The sequence below is a fragment of the Molothrus ater genome, chromosome 6 (assembly GCF_012460135.2).
Source record: "Molothrus ater isolate BHLD 08-10-18 breed brown headed cowbird chromosome 6, BPBGC_Mater_1.1, whole genome shotgun sequence".
Classification (NCBI taxonomy): Eukaryota; Metazoa; Chordata; class Aves; order Passeriformes; family Icteridae; genus Molothrus; species Molothrus ater.
The window spans coordinates 36,191,863-36,213,772 of record NC_050483.2 but is presented as its reverse complement, the minus strand read 5'-3'; the positions used below and the strand labels follow the sequence as shown (position 1 = coordinate 36,213,772).

The following is a 21,910-nucleotide window of genomic DNA, read 5'->3' as shown; positions in this document are numbered from 1 at the left end:
ATGAGAGATTCAGTCAAAAGATGTTTGTGACCAACCCAAGCATCCTGGAAAAAGATGACTGAAGTCTCTCTACTTGGAAAGAGAGACAACTGCAGTGTCTGCAAAAAAGACACTATCATAGCATAAATTGTGTTTGTTTCTATGTCAATATATGATAAATGGTTCAGATACTAAAGTCACAAAGCAGGGGGGAAGTGCTAACTCCAAAATAAGTTATAAATTAACAGACATCTCCGATACAGGATATTACACTAGATCATCCCAAATTACTTTTTTTTTTCCCAAAAAGATAGAAAGCAGCTACCAATAGTTTGAAACAGTAAACCTTTCCTTGTGAGAGTTAAAGGATATAAAGTAGAGCAGGAGCTGAATCCAAGTTACACCCCAGAAGGATTCCAAAAAAGATTTTGCTGTAAAAGCAAACATATTTTATTAAAAGTATAAAAAACTAAATGGATCATGAAAGCATCTCAGAATTTTAAGACAATACAAGGACACAGACAGCACTTGTATATTTGCTTGTAGCAAAACCATAATTTTTAAAAATCTCTTTTACAATATTCACAATTGCTAACAGCTACAGTGAATGTGTTAGAGCAATGCAAAAGTATCATAGAGCAGCTTGAGTTAAGTGTGGTGCCAGATGAATGACTAAAATAGGCCATTCTGGAATCTGAAGTGTTACAGTTCATCCAACTATCTTCCTGAAGCACTCATGTGAAGCTGAGCTTTCCAGGAAATTTCTCAAGGGACAATATAAGAAAAACCTCCCACTCATGCTATGTGGCTAGTTCTGAGAAAGGGCACAGCAAAAGTGAGACAAACAAGTATTTTCAAAGGATCAGTGGTGGCTAGTAAAGCCTTAAGTCATGTAGCACGAAAAGAGACCAGCAGCAAACACCAAAATCCCTAGGGAACAAGCCACAATAAAGAAAAAATGCTCTTGATTACAGAAAGAGCAGAAGCACAGACAGATCTGCAACTGAGATATTGAGAAAAATTTCACAAGAGAAAGAGATGATCTGTGTGCTGAGCAATTTTTCCAAGGAATAATACAAAGAGTCTGCTGTGGCCTGGATCCCCAAACCCGTCTTATCACCACAAGCCAACTGACAGCCAGAGGAAAGAAATCAACTCTAACCATCCAAAACAAATAGAAAGATTCATGAAAATGGAATCAGAAATCTCCTGGCTGAGGAAAACAAACTATGAGAAAATGAAAAATTGTTTGTCTTACTGCTACATTTGCATTTTGAAAATTATATTCAGAAACCATTATGTTATAGACTTTTATCCAGTATCTATATAATTCATTTTTCCCATTATGATTTGGACAAGGGAGGAGAAAGAACATTTCTTAAATTTGCAGATGAAAACGATGAGTCTGCTTGGAGGAGATACTTGTGGAATGAGATAAAAGAAAAAAAAAAGTTTAATAATAGACAAAAGTAAAATTCTACATGTAAAATTTCATGGATAACAAAGAGGTGAAAATACCACACTGTGGGAAATGAGATTGGGAGCTGCAGTGAATTACAAGCTGAACTTGAATCAATCATCTCCTGCTGTTTTGGAAAGTAAGAAAATGCTAAACTGGTATGTATTGTTTGAGAGATATGTGAAACACTTTTTCCAGTCTACTCAGCAATGGTCAAGCTTCACACTGAGCCCACTGTCAAGCCTGGGCACAACAGTTCCAGAAGGACACACATCATTGGGAAGTAGTCCCTCAGGAATATTGCCAGAGGACAGAAGAAAAACAATATCTGTATGAGGATGTAGTTGGATTTTTTGTTTGGTTTGGATTTTTTGTTTTGTCTTTTGCTTAGTTTTTGTTATATACTAGATAAACTATTCAAAATTCATCTAAAGTCTATGTTATATTATACCATATAAAATAATTTCACAACACTTGCTTCTACAGTCATATTTCTTTTTGTCTGTATAGAGTTTTACAGGTCAGCAGGTTACAGAAGTTCTGTATTCCTAATGTGTTTGTTCAAACTTTCCTTCATTTGTTTACATAGCTAAAACCCTTAGGACAGTATTTTATGAACTCCTGTTGACTCTTGTGACTTCACAAATAAACTCTAGAAAGATGAAAAACCATGAAGAATGCTATTCATGCACTGACTCAATTTATAAATAAATTGTATTAGTGGACATATGAGGGTGAGCTGCATGCACAGAACATTCTCATTTCATAAGCAGGCACAAAACAGTTCTGCTTGTGCTTTGAACCAGTCCAAAGCTGGGTGCAAACACCACCCACAAGCTCCACAGAGCTCCAGTTTCAGCTCAGCACTGTGCTAATACAGCCACAAGCAATTCCAGATCAGGACTAGCACCAAGCCCAGCAAGACTTCTCATGCCTGCCTGCAGCAATCTTCTCACAGTATCTGCTAAAAACTTACTGCACATTGTGGATTTAGTCCTTTCTTTTTGTCAAAAGCTGGCAATGTCTATCCTAATTTTTTTAGCAAAATGGTGGGATCATTAATAAATCAAGATCAGCTCTCTATTTGGTTAGAATTTATTACAGTACCATCACTCTGGTTGGTGTTAGTATACAGTGTTGTATTTTAAGACAGCTTACAGCTACAGGCCTAAAATAAACACAAATAAAATACCACTGCACTGAGTGTGAAGGAAGACTGTGTTCACATAAACAGGCTTCAGAATGTAACTCTGAAGACAGCTCACTCTGAAGAGATAACATTTGTGCTATTTTTGGAGACTGCTACCCTCAAAAGCATGCTTCATCTGCTGCAGCAAACCAGGCCATGCAAATGAACATACACTTAAGGTCCCAGGCATTAACTATTTGAATTTTGCCTTGAATTTCAAATGAGTGGCCCCGTGTACTGGAATGCTGGGAATTTTATTGGAATTTCATTTGGGAGTTTTGGGTACAGAAGCCCTTTAAAATCAGTGGGAATATTTCTGGGCACTTGTGAGATGTCCAGTCAGGTTACTGATAATGTCTTATCACTTGCTTTTGGAGTATGAACACATTCATGGATATGGTTATGACTGTTAAATTAAGCGATGAGCAAAGAACATTGCAAAAAATCTGATAATTGAGTAGTTTCTATTATCTCCCTTAAAAGGATTTATTCCCTTTTTAACCCAGGCTGTCAGATATGTTTCAGCAGTTAGGAAAAGCCCTTCTGTTGATTTTACTAACAGCAGAGTTGAATGAGACCCCTTCCCTGAGAAGCCTGTGATATAAACCCCCTCATACCTTCAGCTGCACCAGATGCACATCCACGTGCTTGCTGTCCGAGTCCTGCTGGACAGAGTAGGTCAGGTCCCGCACCCTCTCGGACGTCACCCGCAGCCAGGTCTCAATCTCTGGCAAGTGGAGAACAATCTTCCAGTCAGCCCCAGTGTGCAGAGGAGGGGGCTTCTCATACTGCTGGCCAGAGTCAAGGTCCTTCATGACGTCCCCTTCCCCTTCTTGTTCCACCGTAGGAGTCATGTTTATGAGCATGGGAGAGGCATCAGATGGCATCGGATCCAGTTCTTGTGTCCTCATGGGAGAAAGTGCTACATCCATGGCTAGCGTGTCAAAGCCTAAACCATACTTCTTTCAAAACCAGCTGCAAAGATAAAAAGAAAACACACCACTGTTTTGAGACCAAATTCAGCAACAAAATGCTCAGAGACAAGGAGTAAATGCTAATGCCTGAGATGTATTGCATACCTAAATAAATTCTTCCCCCTAAAAATCTATACTGAAGTTCAAGACCAAATAGTTTTTTTCAAAATAACTTTGCTGATTTGAATGTCATCTTTGTATGAGTAAAGTAACAACTATTGCATTTCTCTCATTGTAATTTCCAATTGTAATTTTCCATTTCATTTCCAATCACCTTAGAAATTACAGTTTTCATTAATGAAAATATGTTCTGATTTTTTACAACTGTAACATAAATAAATGAACATTGACAAAGTCAGCAGAACTTTACTGAACTCCACAAGTTAATACAAGACTGGTATCCATAAACTAGTACATAGTGGAACATGTTCCTTGGCCTGAAATTTAAGACTAAAAACAGAATATTTCAAGATATAAATAAATTTCCCTACTGTCCACTCAACTATTGATCATGCACAACAAAAAATTTGCACAGAAACTTGAAGCAATTATTGAGGACAGTTGGTTGATTTCTTGATTTTCCTTTTGAACTTTAAATTCTACTAGTTTTGTTAGATTGAGAACTGTTGCAATGAGCAACAATTCTAACAAAGCATAGATGTAATAATTCCCAAGGTCAAAACATGTACCTAAAATTAAAACATCATTTAACAAAGTGGCTTTATGAAAGGCCAAATGCTGTGTCATCAATATACACTTATGAGATCCATTGAAAAAAGTAAATAACTAAAACATTTTACTTTGTACTTCTTCCTCTGTATGTTCTAGTTATGTGTGTACTACACATGAAGAAGGCTGCCATAAAATCTATGCATAAAAAAAAAGGAAAAAAAAAACCAAAACCCACAAAACCAAAAACAAACCAAAAAATAAATAAGTAAACTTGTTTGGGGTTAACATAAAATCTCTAAGATTGTAGGAAAAACCAGACTTTTCACTGTTCAATCAACACTGTGACTACTGAGTTATATTCGTAAATATTTCATGGGGAGTCTCAGTACTCAGAGACTATTCCTGCAGGCAGTGAGAGCACCAAAGTATCTAGTCACAATTTCACTTGTCATAACCAGGAAGGACCAAAAAATTATATTTTGTGTTAATTTGATTTTATTTTCTACCCTGCCACTACTTAGTAAATCAGTGTCTGCATATCTATCACGCTCACAAAACAGTATGTTAAAGTTACACTAAATATTAACACTAAATATAAATTAGGCACTTCAGGACAAAATTTTCTATCAGTGCAATTAAGCAAAGGAAATGAAAGAAGAATCCAAATATTCTCATGGCCTGCTTACAATTTTTCCAACTCTTTTAGCTCAAATTTTGAAAAAATTATTAATTAAATGGTGTTAAATAAAAAGTTCTGCAGCAAAGGTGGGTGAAAGTAACAATTCAGGGTGCTGAGTATTTTCTAAGTTCATCTCTTTACATTACCTATTTTTCAGCTTAAACTCTGTTGCTATAAGTACTCAACATAAATTGTTCGAAAAAAATCAGTGTAATAACATTTTTGTCTGAGACATTGCTGATCATAGCCCCAGTTCTAAAAGCACAGAATTCACCCAACAGCTGAAACTATCTCAACATTTTAAACATATTCTTCACATTATTTCCTCCTGAAAGTGAAAGTTTGGTGAAACACACGTGGTCCTTATTTCTGCATGTTTACTGTTAAACACGCCTACCAGAGAAACAGCTGTGAATCACTAAATGATACCAAAGCACAAGAAGAGTAGTGATTGCTTCCTAGTTTTTTCACAAAAAAAAAAAAAAAAACCAACAAACCAAAACAAAACAACCCTGGCACTCTTGCAGAGTTTTTCAGTATGACTCAGCTCTAGTGAGGACATTAAAGCAATTAGCAAAGAGAAATGAAAACATGCTCCTGCAGAAGCAAACAAAAGCTGCTCCATGCTGCATGCAGAGCACTTCTAGCTTTCATGCACTGAGTGGGCAATTAGCAACCATTAGGAACCTGCTGACCTGGTTTTTGTTACGGTGTGCTCGACTCTGTAAGAGTGGCTCTCCAGCATTACAGCTAATGCCTCCTTAATCCGAGCAGCTCTTACAGTCAAGTCCTTTGCATTCTTCCCTTTCTGCCAGATCACAAGTTGCAACACTTCAATTACGAATACGGGGAGAAATTTTTAAATAAATAATTCTTTTCATCTTCTTAAAAAATTATACAAAAGTAACAAAATGCTCTGTGGATGCTAATTAGCAAGGTCTGCGAAAGCTTTAAAAAGCTCACAAATGCCTGAAAGGCTAAACTTGCAGCTATAAATGACTGAATCCAAACACCAGGACACAGATTTCTTTATATTGATTCTTGCAGAATAAAAAGGCACCATCATCATCCAACTGTGCTGCGAGAAAGGACAACCGGAAGGTTCATCCTGCGCCCTCCGAGAACACGGGAGCGAAGGAGGGCGGCCACTCTGGAGCTCCGACAGCCGGCGGAGAAGGCGAAAGCCCCGCGTCCCTCCCGTGCCCAGCTCCGCCCGCGCTGACACGGCCGGGGAGCGCCCGGCCCCACGCGCGGCACGCCCTGGGTACCGACCGGAATCGGGGAAATCCTCCGCGCAGAGGGGCTTTTGCAAAATGCTGATGTTGGAGTGCGAAATAGCAAACAAGGCCCGGCAGCAACAGCCAACCTCATAGACATATCTATTTTATGCAATTCAGGAGGTATAAAACCTGCCGAAACGCTCTGGGATCAGAAGTAGGTTGTGCTAGAAAAAATAAACAATACTTTGGGCTCCTATATTGATATTTTAAGTGACTGATTTAAATGCTGGCCTTAAATTTGATTATGTTTCTGGAGTATTTTGTTTTTTCCAGATTTTGTGACAAAATATACAAATAGTGAATTGCAAACCACTACAATAAGTGTTAGAACACAAATCAAAACCGAATAAATTTTTTTCGAGGTGATCTTTATACCTTGCAATTTTTTATTTTTTAATGAGGTAAAGAAAGAATTATTTTCCTTCTAAGCAGGACCTTATCACTCCAAAATTTTTTTTTATAAAACTCAAAAGCTATGCTCAGTCTCATTTTCTGCATCACATCTGGGAGCATCAATGACAGTTTTAGGTGTGCAAGCCCTACTAAATCACATCCCAGCTTGTTTCTAAGTCAAACCTCTTCTCTACCCAGAAGAGTTATACAAACCAGCTGATTTTAAATTTGCAGGTGAACAGATAAAAATGCAATGTCAAATGTCCTGACCAATAAAAAAATCCATCTTTCAACATGTGTAGGGCATAACCTTTTTTTCATCATCACAATCAGACTGAGAGTTATGATACCATTATTTCTAAAAAATACTCCTCCAATTATTTATTTCTGCCACTTCAAAAGCTACTGTTTCAGTCTGCTGAGGGGCACAATTAAGAACTATATAACACAGCCACCACAGCTTGCATTCCTTCTGGTGGGAGAAAAAAAATAGATGAATTGAACATATTTTTTTGCCTTGTGTTAATTCTTCATATACAGTTTTACATTGCCATGGATCCTTGTATAAAAGGTGAGAGATCCTGTGTAAGCACATGCACACATATGCTTTCTATCTTCATCTTCAGTAAGTGCATTACACCGAGCAGATGGCTGATTACCTTCCACTAATCACACAGACAATCTCACTTTCCCCTGCTTTTCTGCTCAGTCAGATGCTAACACTCTTGCACAAAACATACAATGTCTGTGTCAACCATAATAAAGTTTATCAATCACCACAAGCCTTGGAAGGCTTCTCGCACTCATTCTGCTCCCCAGTTGTTCACATTTCCCTTGTTTATAAATTGCAGGCCACATTCACTCTGCCAGCATCAGATCATCCACCCTTTCCTCCAACAGCAGTTAGCTCCTGTCAAACAAAGCATCATTAAGCATTTTAAGCCATGGAGTAGTCCAGTCATTGATCAGTGGTGCAGACACTGGGCCGAATGAATGTTAATGAGCTCTAATTTCCCTTACTGTCACATATTGTTAAAATCAGCTGCAATCACTATACAGCCACCTGTCTGTCACGTAAATAATTTATTGCAATCCCAAAAATGCCACAAAAAACCCAGAGAAACTCCATCAATAAATAATTTTGTGTGCTTGTTGGCTTTGAAATCTAATGATGTAAATTTTAACATCAGATTTAACGAGCTCATTGATGCTGAATTTTCTTGAATAGATACAGTGAAAACAAATGTCTCACAGACAAGTTACGTTATAATGTCTTTTCCATTTCAGTAGTCTCAGGAATTCTCTGCCAAGTTTAAGGCTCATTATACTTTTCCTTGAAAATGTAATCAACTGTATCAACTACAAAGATAAATTATGTCAGTGAACAAAAAACCTGAAATATATCATGTCAGTTACATAAAGAGCAAATTGAATTTAATATCACATGCTACACTGATCTTGTTCCTGATTTCTTATATGATTTAAGAAGTAAAAAGCTTTGCAATAACTGAATTCTAATGGACCCAGTTTAGGTTTTCTCTTCATATCATGCCTAGTGAATGTGTTTCAGAAATACCTCCTTTGCAATTATCCTATGATTATATTTAAAATTCTGACCAAACTGGACAATTTTAAATTTAGGACTGCTTGGCCTCCTATTTCATATATGACACTCTTAGAAAGTACATCTGATAGGGAACAGGATGATGCCTTGATTCCTTCAGGATATAGACCAGAGAGGCTTGCACAGTAATTCCAGTATTAAACATAAACACTAACATGAATCACGATTACAGTTTTTAATGTGACTGACTTAAAGTCCATTAAAAAGTATGCCCCCAAACCTTTAATGGCAGCAAAGCCAGACCATCAATTTTTAACTGAGGAAATCCAACCATGGATGTTCAAGTTCCTGATTATGTGAATAAATCAGAATTTTAGACAGCACAATGACCCAACAGAATCTTAGTTATTTACAGTTTCTTTTTCTAATACGAGGTGAAGGAAAATGTGGAACTCAAAGGCAAGTGTTCAGCCAGAAACTGGAAATTATTGTGGCAAATCAGGGAAAGTGGAAATTCTACTAGAGGATTTAGCAAAGGATCTGTATGGAAGTGATGGCCTAGCAGGAGAGACTGTGAAACAAACCAACACAGCCCATAAGGTCCAGGCATTTCATACCCAGGCAATCTCCAAGAAGCCGGGGTAAAACAGGCAAATTGCTGGTTGTGGTGTGCATGACCTTCTCTTTGGAACTGCTTTGGTTCTTAGGATATCAGATTGCAAAGAAAGGTTCTGCAGATCCTTTCACATGATGTTTATGCCATGAAAACTTGTGGAAACTGTAGCAGAATGAGGCAACACCATTTTTTTTAGAAGAAGACCCTTCCCCTCCTGTTCCTGAAAAGCATACTACTGGTGTATTCCAACAAAATGCTTTTGACAAGATTCAATGCCAAAGGCTAAATGAGTCTAAATAGCCATGACATAAGAAGGAAGGTCCTTGCATGGACAATTAATGAAAACAATAAACAGTGGAATGAAGAGCAAATGCAGATCACAAGCAGGGTTTCACAGAAACCGCTGCTAAGCACTATGTTTCTCAATAAACAGATTAATGACCTGAAAAATGGGTGAAAAATCAAGTGGAAAAGGTTTGTAGGAGGTATTGGGGCAAATATCAACTCTGAGTAAATGAAAGATGTCACAAGGCAAAAAAATTGAGCAATAACATATAAGACTAGACTTCTAAAGACAAATATTAAGTTATGTATATGAAAAAGAAAAAACAATCCAACCACAGAAAAGGTGAAGTCTTGCCTGAAAGTGCATGAAATTTATCTGCTCCTAGCTCATATAATTTTATGTTCTCACTTACACAAAAGCAGGGAGGCTAGCTGGAAATGATCCCACTAGACAACTGCCATGAGGCACATCAGAAAAAATTCTACACTACAACATATACAGACATTGAAAACAATTGTGTAGTGCCAGACTCATACAGACAGAGAAATGTATTCAGAGAGTCAAGCATATTGTGATGAGCAGTTGTGTTTCCTGGTCTTTCTAACTCTGTACAGGTTTGCCCTTCAGTAAGTAACACTGTCTGGGAGATGATGTACTACAAAGAGATTAGCATTAAAATGGACAAAGACAAATTAGCTGCTTCATATTAACTCATCATTACTTCAACATCCTTTATTAGCTAACTGCTCTACACCATCTTGGGCCTTTGTTGTCCTAATTTTCACTCCAAAAAGCCATCAGCACATAGAGGCAATTTTTATACACTGATGTTTCAGCACACATTTGAGTGGTTTTTTGTTTGTTTTTTTTTTGATTTGCGCATTTGGGCAGGTTGTTTTAGCTTTCCTGGATAAAGTCATTTTTGTCATTCTAGTGGCTAAGTCTGAGCAAAATACTTGCAAATATAATTTTCCCCTTCAGCTACAAAAGTCAGATGGTGAAGGATGCATAATAATTACTCTAGCAAGAAGATGGTGTCTTGTTCCAAAATTTTTCTCCAAAGAGATAGTGTGAAACATCTTTTAAATTAGAAGATAGCAAAATCAAGATTAGGCTTGGCCGAACATTAATCTGGATTTAAAATGGTCTTTCAGTATAGACAGAGGCAGTGAGATATAAGTGAGAACATTGTGAGCTGTTTCTCCTATCACAGCAGAATGAAAGAAACTGGTGCAACTCTCAGCTCAAAGTTAGGGCAAAGAAAAATAATGTTTCACTTCAATTTCACACTCTAGTTTCATTGCAAATAAATGCTAATCACTTAGGAGAAATCTTAACATTTTTTTCTGGGAAAATTTTCCAGGGGCTAAATGAGCTTATTCCTTTTAATTAGGGAAGCTGCTTATAAGAAATGAATTACATGTATCAAGGAGCAATATGACCTCATAAAAGATCAGATAAGAAGTTTCTCACATGTATTGTACAAAGTCTGTCAGCCGCAGCCAATGTCTCACTGCCTTCCAAGTCTTACATCTTTCTCTAGCAGAAAGACCATAATTTCAGATTCTTCCTTAAATATGTTACAGGTACTGCAATAGTGGATGTTCTGTCAATCAGTACAAATGTTATTAAAAAAAACCAAAACCAAACCAACAGCAATCTACCTGCAGAATTCTTCAGGGCACAACATTAATACGTCAGACCCAACAGTGCAACTCAAGGTACTTAAATTGCCCCAGCCCCAGTCCTAATGATAAATAAATCAAAATAGCCACAAGACATGCCATCATTTCTGAAACTAGTTTTGTTACATTAAATTTTTAAAAAATTATCATAATAAATGTATAATTTTGAAGAAACTGCTACTTTTTAGAATTATGGACAAGGCAGCTGCTGAGACCAGAGAGCCCTTGTGAAAATCAGTGTTCTGTGTAATATGAGACACAACACTCTGTGACTAACTGCCCCTGTAAATTCTCACTATCATGTAAGGTTTAACTATAAAAAATTAGCTGTTCAGTATAATATTTTCTCAGGTCTTCTTTAAAAGAACACCAAAGAAATTGCTTTTTTTCTCAGTTTGGGGATTCACAGAAATAGACCAAGTTCTTTGGACCAGAAGCTGTTTTATTGTACTGAGTCATGCTCATGAAAGGTTCTGCTCTGTTGTTTTGGTTCATGGTAGTGCCTCATGTCAGTAACACACTATCAAATGTGTGCATGCCATTTGTTTCAGACATTCAGCTATCACAGTGCAGTAATAGTGCAGTGTAAAATAGTTTCTTTATTTTGGGGATTAATTTTTTATATACATTAAAATGCTTGGTGTACTACAAGGATGACCCATGGCTTCAGTAACTATTCTGCAAATTCTTTCCTCCTCAATCATGATGTGGATAAAATCCTGCCACTTCATGTTGATTTACTGGTCAGCTAAAAATAGATATCTAGTCCTGTTGTGAAATCAGTCAATTGACCACAACACACAAAATTAAGGCACAACTGTTTTTACCCTTTTAAGTAGTTCTCATATATTACACTGCTTTCATCTGTCATAAACTTGATCAGCTACACCAAAATTAGGTTAAATTAGAAGAGGACAAAAAAATTTTGATGGTTCTGAAAATTCATGGTACAAAATTATTTCTTCAAACCTTAAGTAGTTAAAAGATATTAACATAAGTCAACAATCCCCAAACTGCAAACTGCTGTGAGTAAAAATTTTGGTTTAAAGATACCCACAGTTACAAATTGTTAAGTAGGATAAAACTCTTTGCTTCCTAAAGGCAAGCACAGGAAAGAAAAGTCAGTACTATTCAGCATAACCTATAAAACTGTAAGGTTGTTTTCATTGTTTGCACACAGTGTCTTGTTATCATGGGAAGCAGCTGCCTCCATTCTAAGGCTTTACATGGTGGATTGGATGCTACTATAACTGTACTTAAGAAATGACACAAGAACTCTAGAAAATATGGCTAGAATGAGGAGAAGGGAAGGGAAGGGGAAGGATATAGATTTAAAGCTCAGTGTCTCACTACAGGGAACAAGGACTCTGCATAGGAATTTTACCTACTCCAGGTAGCTTTTTTCTTTCTTCCTGCCTTCCTCAATGATTTTGACTCTTATTCTAAGACAACAGGACAAAGAGACACCCATATACAGAAACTTCTTTGTAAGATCAAACAGATAAGATGGTGAAGAGATCACCTTACAAAACTAAAAACCATCTCCAAGATGACCTTGCACAATGGGTCCTGACCAAACTGCAGTATAAGAACAGATATCACAGAACCTGACCACCTGCACAGTAGGTTGCAACTTGATTTTTATAGTAATCTGTGGGCTGGAATTGAAGAGAAAGATGTCAGGCTACAGCTACAGAAGCTACTTGTATGTGAGAATAAGCAGGTTTGGATATTTCTGATTCAGATCCTTGAATCCCTGTAACTTGGAAAACATTGCCTTTGTTTTCTGCCTCATTATGACTGGGCTACACAATGTCCTGCTGCACAATGACAATGTGCAGTCAGCTAAGGTTGTTCATTTTGGTTTATTGTTTTTTTTCTCCTGATATAAAAATACACATAGCATCATGTTCTGAGACTTCTCTGAATGCTTTCAAGCACAGAAGATTCTCCTGGGAATGTAACTGAGGATTTATATTAAATTTTCCAGGACCAGAAATAATTATACTCAGTAAATAGGATCTTAAGATACCTCTTTCTTCATAAGAGTAGCTCGAGAATGACAGATCTTACCCCATCTGCTGCCACCAGCAGGTGATATTTGCACCAGCACATTTTATGAATAAAAGAGCTGCAAACTCCCCCTTCCCCATGTATATATATATGGTGTACACTTTTAGTCAATCTGCACAACTCACATAATTCTCTTATTTTCAGAATTGTACTGAACAAGTTAATAATATTAATTAAATATTAAAATTAACAGAGATGCCATAAAACAGTCCACAGGAGGTCCATTAATCTGCTATGCAAATGACATTTTAGATCAAGCACCTAAAAAACCAATAGAATCTCAACACTTAGTGAAAAACTGAAATAATTGTATGAACTGGTATTTTTGTTTGGTTACATTTCAAGTCAGTATATATATGTATATATATATGTAAATAAAATCACTGCTATTTCCAGTTCAGCAACTTTTCCATCCTAGTACCAATTATGTGCAAAGGGAATGAAAAAGGCAAACTATAAATGGGCAGAATGGAGAAATAGTCACTTATCCAGAAGTAATAGCAATTGTTACCCATGTTATTATTTAAAGTTTTATTCTATATTTTCTTGTTCTGTTTGACCTTCAAATTTTGTACATTAAAAAACTGTCCATTATGATGAAATAACACCTAATTCAAAAAATACATTTATGTCAGTCATTTGAACACACTGTTACAAGTCAATCATATGTCTTCAATTTATGGGGTATTTTTTTAGTTATATTTTTGCTCAGGAAAAGCAAGTCAAAATGGCAAAATTTGTTCAGACACCTGTGTAAACATACAGCTCTGAACTGTATGCATGCAGGATATTTTATTCTTCCAGGAAAAAAGTTATTATGGAAAAATGCTAAAAGGTAGAAAAATAATGCACAGTCATTTCAGAACTGTATGTATGGTACATGCAGATGTATGGTAATGATTGCAATCTCAGATGCAATTTCAATAATAATTTTTTAAGCATCAAATGATTGAATTTATAAAAATTCATGCCATTCTCTATGTGCTTTCCAACCTTAAACAGCAAATTCTGTATTGAAAATACTATGCATCTGTTTATGCTCTATGTGGCTTTTAGTCTGGAAATTGGGATTGAAATTCCATGAGACTTCCACTGCTTTTTAGGTTTGAAATGTTCACAAAATAGCATTTCTTCCATGGCACTTATTTGTTCCTGAACTAAACCAAGGAATTTGGAGGTGAGTAAAAGGCTTAGAAACCCACTAAAAAGTTCAAAACATGCTAAACTGTTTTCTCAAGACTGTTCTGAAATAGTTCTTGGAGAGGTTCAATTTAGTTATTTGCTGTTGCCAACCTGTGATGCACTAAACCAAGCAGCTGTGATGACTGCAGTAACACAACGAACACGGGTTTTCAGCATAAGTAAAAATACTGAATTTTTACTTGAAAATTCAAGTTTTTGTTCAGACAGATGGAAAAACAAACATGATTTTACAGAACCTACAGCTACCTGAAATTTCAGGATCATCACTTGGGAATGCTCAGACCTCAATTCCAACAACTGCATTAAAAGAAGTTTTAAAAAATAGAATTAAACTGCAACAACTGAGCAAGCTTCACTCAAAACACCTCATAAAGTTCTGTTTAAGGTGCTTTCTTTCAGAGTAGATGCCAGTTCCTAGAGGAAGCAGAAATTAGAGCTCTTGCTTAAAAATACCTGCAGCCACTTGTGAATAGAAGAAGAACTACTCCACCACTTTTTCCTTCCAAATACAAAATGGTTTTATCCAGGCATAACACTTCACATTTAGTAAATGTGATTTATTTTTGTGTGGCAAGTTGTCAAGTATTCAGTAAATTGTTCAGTTGCAAAGAAAATAGAGGAAAAACATTATTCTGCTTGCTTGTTCTTCATATGGAACTGGAGGAAAACCTTCACATAATTCTGAATTGCACAGCATGTGTGACTGTTCTTATTTGGATAAAAGACATTCCTCTCCTTTCAGATTTGTAAACCCCAGTCAGGGATAGGTCTTTGGGAACCTGATTTAGCAGGTAGAAAATGCAATATATGTCCAAATTTGATTCAGAAAAAATGTGTTTTGTCAAAAATTTTTAATGACACAATCTCTGCTCTGTTTAACCATCTGTTAAATTCCAATTTACATGTGTTATTCTACTTTCATGATATACACACATGGGATTACTAACTTGAAGTACATTCTGACCAGCCACAGACCATACAAAATGGTAAAAAGTCTCAGAATTAACAGCCTTATCTTTTCTTCTGCTGAAATATCCACTTTCTTCAAAACTAACAGTGCAGAGGTGCACTTTCACTTATTCAAAGACATATAGTTTATAAATTATTACACTAGTTCCTATTTCTATACCTCTTTCATGCCAGTGGGTAACTTCAGTGCATTGCAGGTATAGTAAAAGTCTGTAGAAACAGACCTAGATGAAACCAAAGTGGTAAAGAAAATTATCTTACTAAACACCATTGGATTTGCACATTTCAGTCATCCCACCATTGAACCAGTCCATGGAGTGGAATTTCTTTGGATCTTTCTTTTTTATCTTTCTTTTCTCCTGGACATTTACACTTCTGAGAAATAGAGACAAGAATTCAAATAAATAGCAATATTACTCAAAACCAACCATAACTACATTTCAACAAGTTAGTGTAAGATCCCACCTAAATATAAATGATAAAATATATAAGTATATGTATGTATTGCCATTATAATATGAAAATGCAATAGTCAAAATTATTGATTTAAATACACCTAACACTTAACACTGATTGGAACATATTTTTTGCACTAAAACATGTCTCCTACATTGTACAAAAGTAGCCCGACAGATTTAACAAGGAAAGAGACAATCTATGAAGAACATTTGTGTCTATTCTGTTCCGCTGCTCTGGTGAGACCCCACCTGCAGGGCTGCATCCAGCTCTGGGGTCCCAGCAGAGGAAGGACAAGGAGCTGCTGGAGTGACTCCAGAGGAGGGCCACCAAGATGATCAGAGGGATGGAGCATGTCTCCTGTAAGGAAAGGCTGACACAATTTGGGTTGTTCAGCTGGGAGAAAAGAAGGCAGCAGCATGACCTAATTGCAGCCTTCCAGTACCTGAGGGGAGCTACAAAATGGAGAGGGACTTTTTACAAGGCTGTGTAGTGATACAAAAGGGAACGGCTCCAAAGTGAAAGCGAACAGGATAAACTAGATATTAGGAAGAAATTCTTTACTGGGAGGGGGATGAGGCACTGGCCAGGTCACCCAGAGAAGCTGTGGACAGTCCATCCCTGGAAGCATTCAAGGCAGGTTGGGTGTGGCTCTGAGCAACCTTATCTAGTAGAAGGTGTCCCTGTCCATGGGAAGGAGCTAGATGACCAATAGCTGTCCCTTCTAACTCAGGCTATTCTATGATTGTTTTTAAGTCTGTTTTCATAAAAATGGCTTCATGTTGGTAATTTCACTTTCAGGACTATGTTCCCTTCAAGCAGAAAAAAGTAACACATCAAACATTGGTTAGGTGCTTGAGCAGAGAAGTAGTAAAGAAACAAACTCCAAAAATAAGTTAAAAAAAACCAAACAACAACAACAACAGTGGTCTAGCTCATAAACTCAGAAAAGATTGTGATGAGCTTCAGTTATTCTAGAGCCTAGTGACTGAATTGATGGACTGGGATATTCCATCTGTCAGAAAGTGTCAGGAGAAACAGTGGAAAATGCTAGAAATGTCTGTGTTCCCAGCAGCTGTGGAATTAAATGCTATCTATAGAGCCCACTACAAATGATAACATTTTTTCTAGAAAAATCTTGAAATCTGTGAAAAGCTAAGAGGGAGGGAGGGAGGGAGGGTTTGCTGGGAAGATAATTTCCTCTGCAGTTGCCAACACAGTTAAGATGACATGGATATTTTCTGCATCACTCTTCTAATTGGTAACTACACCCCTTGAATGTTTTAAACAGAAACAGATGTTTCTGTCTTAAAATTGTTTTGCAAAGCAAAAGGGAAACAGAACCATGGATGAGTGGATCTGTTGGTCTTTTATGTTCAGAAGAATTGATTTTGCAAGGATTACAAATACTTCTTTGTAGAATGCAAACTGTGATAGCTTAAAAACTCCTCTGAGCTTTGAACAATAATTTATATAGGATAATGTAATAAGATAATTTTCCTTCCCAAGCTTGTTCTTCCATTCACTGATAAACACTTTTAGGAGGAACAAATTATATTATGAGATGGAACATATCATAGGAAGATTGTTACATGGTAAATATTTTCCTGCTCTAGGTGCTGCCATTCACGCTCTCTATTGTGTAGATGAAGAACAAACCATGTCAGACACCTTCTCTCTACTGCTCATCGGCATTTATTGAATTAGTAAATCACCTCCCTATAGCTCTGTTTCCATTCTTTGATGAGCAAATTGCTCAGGCCAATAACACTTTTCAGTATACACCAGAGGCAACAAAGTGCAGCCCCATTGATATATTGGAATTTTAGGCATTAAAGGCTGTAAACAGTAACTTAGAATGAAGGGAAAGGCAGAGTAAAATGCACTGTGGATATACATGCCTTACACAGCACAGGGCTTTCTTCAAGACTGGTGCAAGCAAATTTAGGTGTTTCCTTTTCTGTAGTCCCAAGAAAGTACCAGAACTGCAAAATCATTTCTAGATTTGCTTGATACTGTAATTTACTCATGTTCACTGCCCTGTCATTTTTAGCCATTCCATGATCCTGCATGTTTATCTTCCTTTGTTCTTTGAGGAGCACATGTAAGGGCATTATGATCTCCTCCTTGAAAGAAGATCATATTCAATACTGTACTGCAGGTAAATAATGATATCACATGCTTGTTTGTTTAACATCCCTTTATAAAGGCCATAAAAATGTACATAAAAAATCATTATAGTCTGCTATTCAGTAACTCTGCAATACAAAATTATTCTAAGCAGTTACTAAGTAAAGGAAAGGTCTATGAGTAAAACAATAAATAGCTTGGAAAAAAGGTCAGCCGTGGCTGCATAAAAAAAAGTAAAAACATGAGTGGATTTCAGAAGCAGCCCTAATATTCACTTCAAAAACGGGTTTTTGTTTGATAGATTTTTTTCATAGCCACATACATAGTTAAACTTTGTAATTATTTTGAAAATTCTCAATGTGATTTCATGCAAGTTTGGGCAACAGAGACATCCACAATTTGATTAGACTGCAGTCTCATTAAACATCTATGACTAAACAGCTTTCTACCCCTTCTCTTGTCATACTCCTTTCTAATTTAATTAACTTCTCATTCTTAAAATTAGGTTAGGTTCTTTTTAAACTCATCTACAAAACAACCTCATACCCAGTGATTCTTAAGTAGCAGCCATTTTCCTGACCAGTATCTACCCACTAGAAATGAGAGAATTCAACTCATTTGTTCAAACACCATTGCCCAGGCCTATTGCCTAGATATGCCTATTCAATATCTAGGATATTAGCTATGACATAGGAGCTACAGGAAAACTGATCTTCAAGACATAGAGCAGGCAGAATACTCTAGGATGGTGCAAACCTATTCTTGGTGAGAGTCCCACTCCACCAGACCTTTAAAACCTGTGTTAGGAATATCTTCCCCTTCATCACCAAGTATGAATGGTGCATATGCCAGCATCAAGCCTTGCATGACTCACCAGAAGTGTTCTGCTTGTCCATTCATGAAACAACATTAACTGAATGCAGCTGAACAGCTACCCTACAACTTACTGCTTCATCAGTAAGAAACTGTCATCCCATACATCAAAAAAGTAGCTCTAAATGCCAAGACATGCAATTCTTTTGGAGTGAACATTCTCTCTGAATGTTCTGAAATCTGGAAAAATTTGCCTTGATAGCTTATGTGCCACTGTGTAACACAAACAGATAAAATAGAAATATATAATGAACTAGTAAAGTGGTTTCATTGTGTAAAAGTATCTGCATGAACAGTAACGGCATCATGAACTTCACCTTAATTTATATTTTTAAAATATAAATAGATATTCACAATGAGGATGATAGAAAAGCGGCAAAGCAAGAGGTGAACCCTGGCATTTGCTGTTGCTCTTGATGGAAGTTCAAATGCATGTTTTGTTTCAAACATCTTTGTTTTTGAAAGAATCCTTTACAGCGCGCTAGTAATTGGCATTTTCTTCTGTAACACTAATGACCCTGTTTTATCTTGTCCCCACTCTTACTCAGAATTGGAAACAGCTTCTTGTCTACCAGAGAACAGAGAAAGAGGACAGTACTGAACATTAATTTTAAAAGTTAATTGAAAGAGTAACTCTTTAGAATAGTATGCTGTGACAGTCTTTGCATTCCTCTGCTGCCCTGAATCTCTTTCTGGTTGAAAATATCTGCTCATTTTTAACAGACACAGCTGAAATGGGCCTAGAGGCAGGAGATGCACTTCTCCAGCAAGGAAAGAAACAAGGTAAAATACTGCAGGTTTTCCCATAGCAGCCTATTCACTTTCTGAGCTGATTGCTTCTATTCAGGCACATAGGCAGGGTTTCCTGTGGCAAGAGTGAGGGCCTGCTAACCTCAAAGTCATGCTTACAGTGAGGAGAAGTAAACACCAATAAATCATGGAGTGTTTTTTCAACAGAAATAAAGCACACACCAAAAGAAACAAAGATGTGGCTTGCTAGCTAAGGGATCGTGGGAAGAAGCCTTTGGTGGGGAATCAGACAAGGCTGTTTTGAGCGAGATCCCACAGGGATTAGCAAGGCCCAACGCTATTTGACATTTACACCAGTGATCTGGAGGCAAAAATTAAAACACTGCTCATAATTCTTGCAGATAGACAGACTGGTGGAAAGCTAAAGAAGGACCAGTCTGGCTACAGCAAGAAGCTCCCCTGCTTTTCAGATGACTCACACTGGTGGCTAAGGTCATGCTTTCTGAAAACTAGAACAATAAACAAAATGCATTTTAATCTAAAAAATGTAGGGTTGGACACCAATGATCAAGGAGTGCAATCAATACCTAACATATGGGAGAATCCTGGGAACAGTAGGAAAAAAAATAGCACTGCCTCTGAATATAAGCAATTGTGAGAATGGAATGTTGTATGGAGGTGTGGGATACACATCATTAAAAAAAATGTCAAAAAACTGGTATGTGCGTGACAAAAGTCATTGAAGTAAAAAGAGAGATGTTTAAAAAGATATTCAAGTATGAAAGTTGAAGCCAGAAAAGTTCAAATTATGACAGTCTCCAGAAATAAGGCAATTAATCATGATAATCAAATTACCGAGAAAAAAAAAGTGGATTCCCTGCCTGTTGCTCATTGAAAAAGAAATATAACAGCCAAGTGAAAGTAACTTGGCCCAAACACATACAAAAATTCTACAACTTTAAAATCTAGAGACTGTTCAGGAAATTAAAATGTCAGAAAGGTTGCTGAAACATAAATGAGGATTTCTGCAGTCAGAATTCAGACCCTTGGGCCATACTACATTTCACAACACTACAGTAAAGAATGCTGAATGACCAGAAAAAAAATGGATCTGACTCTTCTGATCATGCTGTAAACAATTCTTAGTTTATTGTTATTACTGTTGTGAATATCTAATACCTGTTTTACTTATAACCTCTCTACTGCCACCAAATGAAGAGATTCACTAGTAAAAGCATGCTAAAAATAATGAATTTTGCCATCTCTTAGAATTTCTAATAAATTTTCTAGTGTGGCAAAAAACAAATTTTATTTCAAAGCACTTTTGAAGGAAAAAGGAGACTCAAGTCAAAGAAGCTTTACTGTAAGAACACTTTTTAATATTTATGGAGGGGTTTTTTCTTAATCTGTATCTTTCTATATTTCTACAGAAAATATATTTCTGAGGAAAATTCAGACAATCCAATAAAAAAAATGGATTAAGGATTTTTCTTTAATCCATTAAATAAATTATTCTAATAAACTTTCAGCCACTAACTTTTTTCCAGATTTTCAGAAAACAGACAATAGACATCATCTTCAGGACAGTCTTTAAATAAATGTTTCCTGAAGTAGAGCTGAAGTAACGTGACTGGTAAAGCAGCAAGCCTATTCTGGCTGCCTTCCTTTAGGTTCTATTACTCTATGCATCGTGCTGGTTTGATTCAGGCTACTAGTAATAGAAGTTTCTGACACTGAAAATAAGTTTCAAAAAGAGGTGTTTATTGTAAGTGACAAAGAATAGATCTGCTTCCAAAAGTGCATAGTCAGAGAGTCAGGAATAGTTAGGCTGTTGCAACCCTTGAAGACACAGCCCGACAGAAGGAGGAAAATAGACCTCTTCTTTCATTACTTTTCACCTATTTCATGGAATGATTCTGGTTAATTCGTAAAATACCAAAGCAGAATCTGAACGTTGTGTACTAACATTCACAACCATTTCAAAAGTATTGCAATATATTCTGTGATTACTGCAATCTTGCATATTGCTTCAGTTTCTATTACTCATGGTTTCATTCCAATAGATATCTTTTCATTTGACATGTAAGCAATTGGAAATTCACTGACTCACAGAACTGCTCCATCTTCGAAGAGCTGCAGAATTGTTTATGTAAATATGGTTCTAAGCAGCAAGTCTGTCTGCAGTTCCTGTAAAACTGCTGTGACACGCCATGGGATTGTTGTCAAACCACAACCGTCACATACATTATAGACTCAGTCTAACCCTTTCCAGAATGAGGGATTTATAACCTCACTTATACACTCCACAAACTGTGCATCAGATCTTTTCTGTTAAGCTTCAGAATAAAAGAATAGCAAAGCATGACTCACAGCCTTGAAAAAAACATGTCCCTCTCTTGGGGAAAAAGTACGCGCAATCTCTACAGGATCTGAGCTGACGCCATGCAAGAGAAGGCTGGCATGACTAAACAGCAAGAATCTGCATCAGCTGCCATTACCACAGCTTTTGTTTGTGTAGTATGAGATATGGAGCTGTCAGTGGCTAACTGTTCACAGGAGTATAAATAGTCCTGTTGGATTTTGCATTCCAAGCTCATAAGTTTTGCATCTCGTTTTGTCAGTAGCTGTTCACAGAAGAGCTGCTCACCCTGCAGGGGGAGGTGAGCCTCAGCCTGCCCCA

General features: G+C 36.8%; 1 protein-coding gene across 3 annotated transcripts in view; it reads right to left on the bottom strand.

Moving 5' to 3' along the window:
* Positions 1-21,910, bottom strand: part of AKAP6 (A-kinase anchoring protein 6) — a 256,262-nt gene that overhangs the window by 206,278 nt on the left and 28,074 nt on the right. For all 3 annotated transcript variants that reach the window (XM_036384804.2, XM_036384805.2, XM_036384806.2), the window contains exon 2: positions 3,245-3,602. In XM_036384804.2, coding sequence (XP_036240697.1) covers positions 3,245-3,559 — 315 coding nt within the window. In that variant the 5' untranslated portion in view covers positions 3,560-3,602. The remainder of the gene's footprint in view (positions 1-3,244; positions 3,603-21,910) is intronic.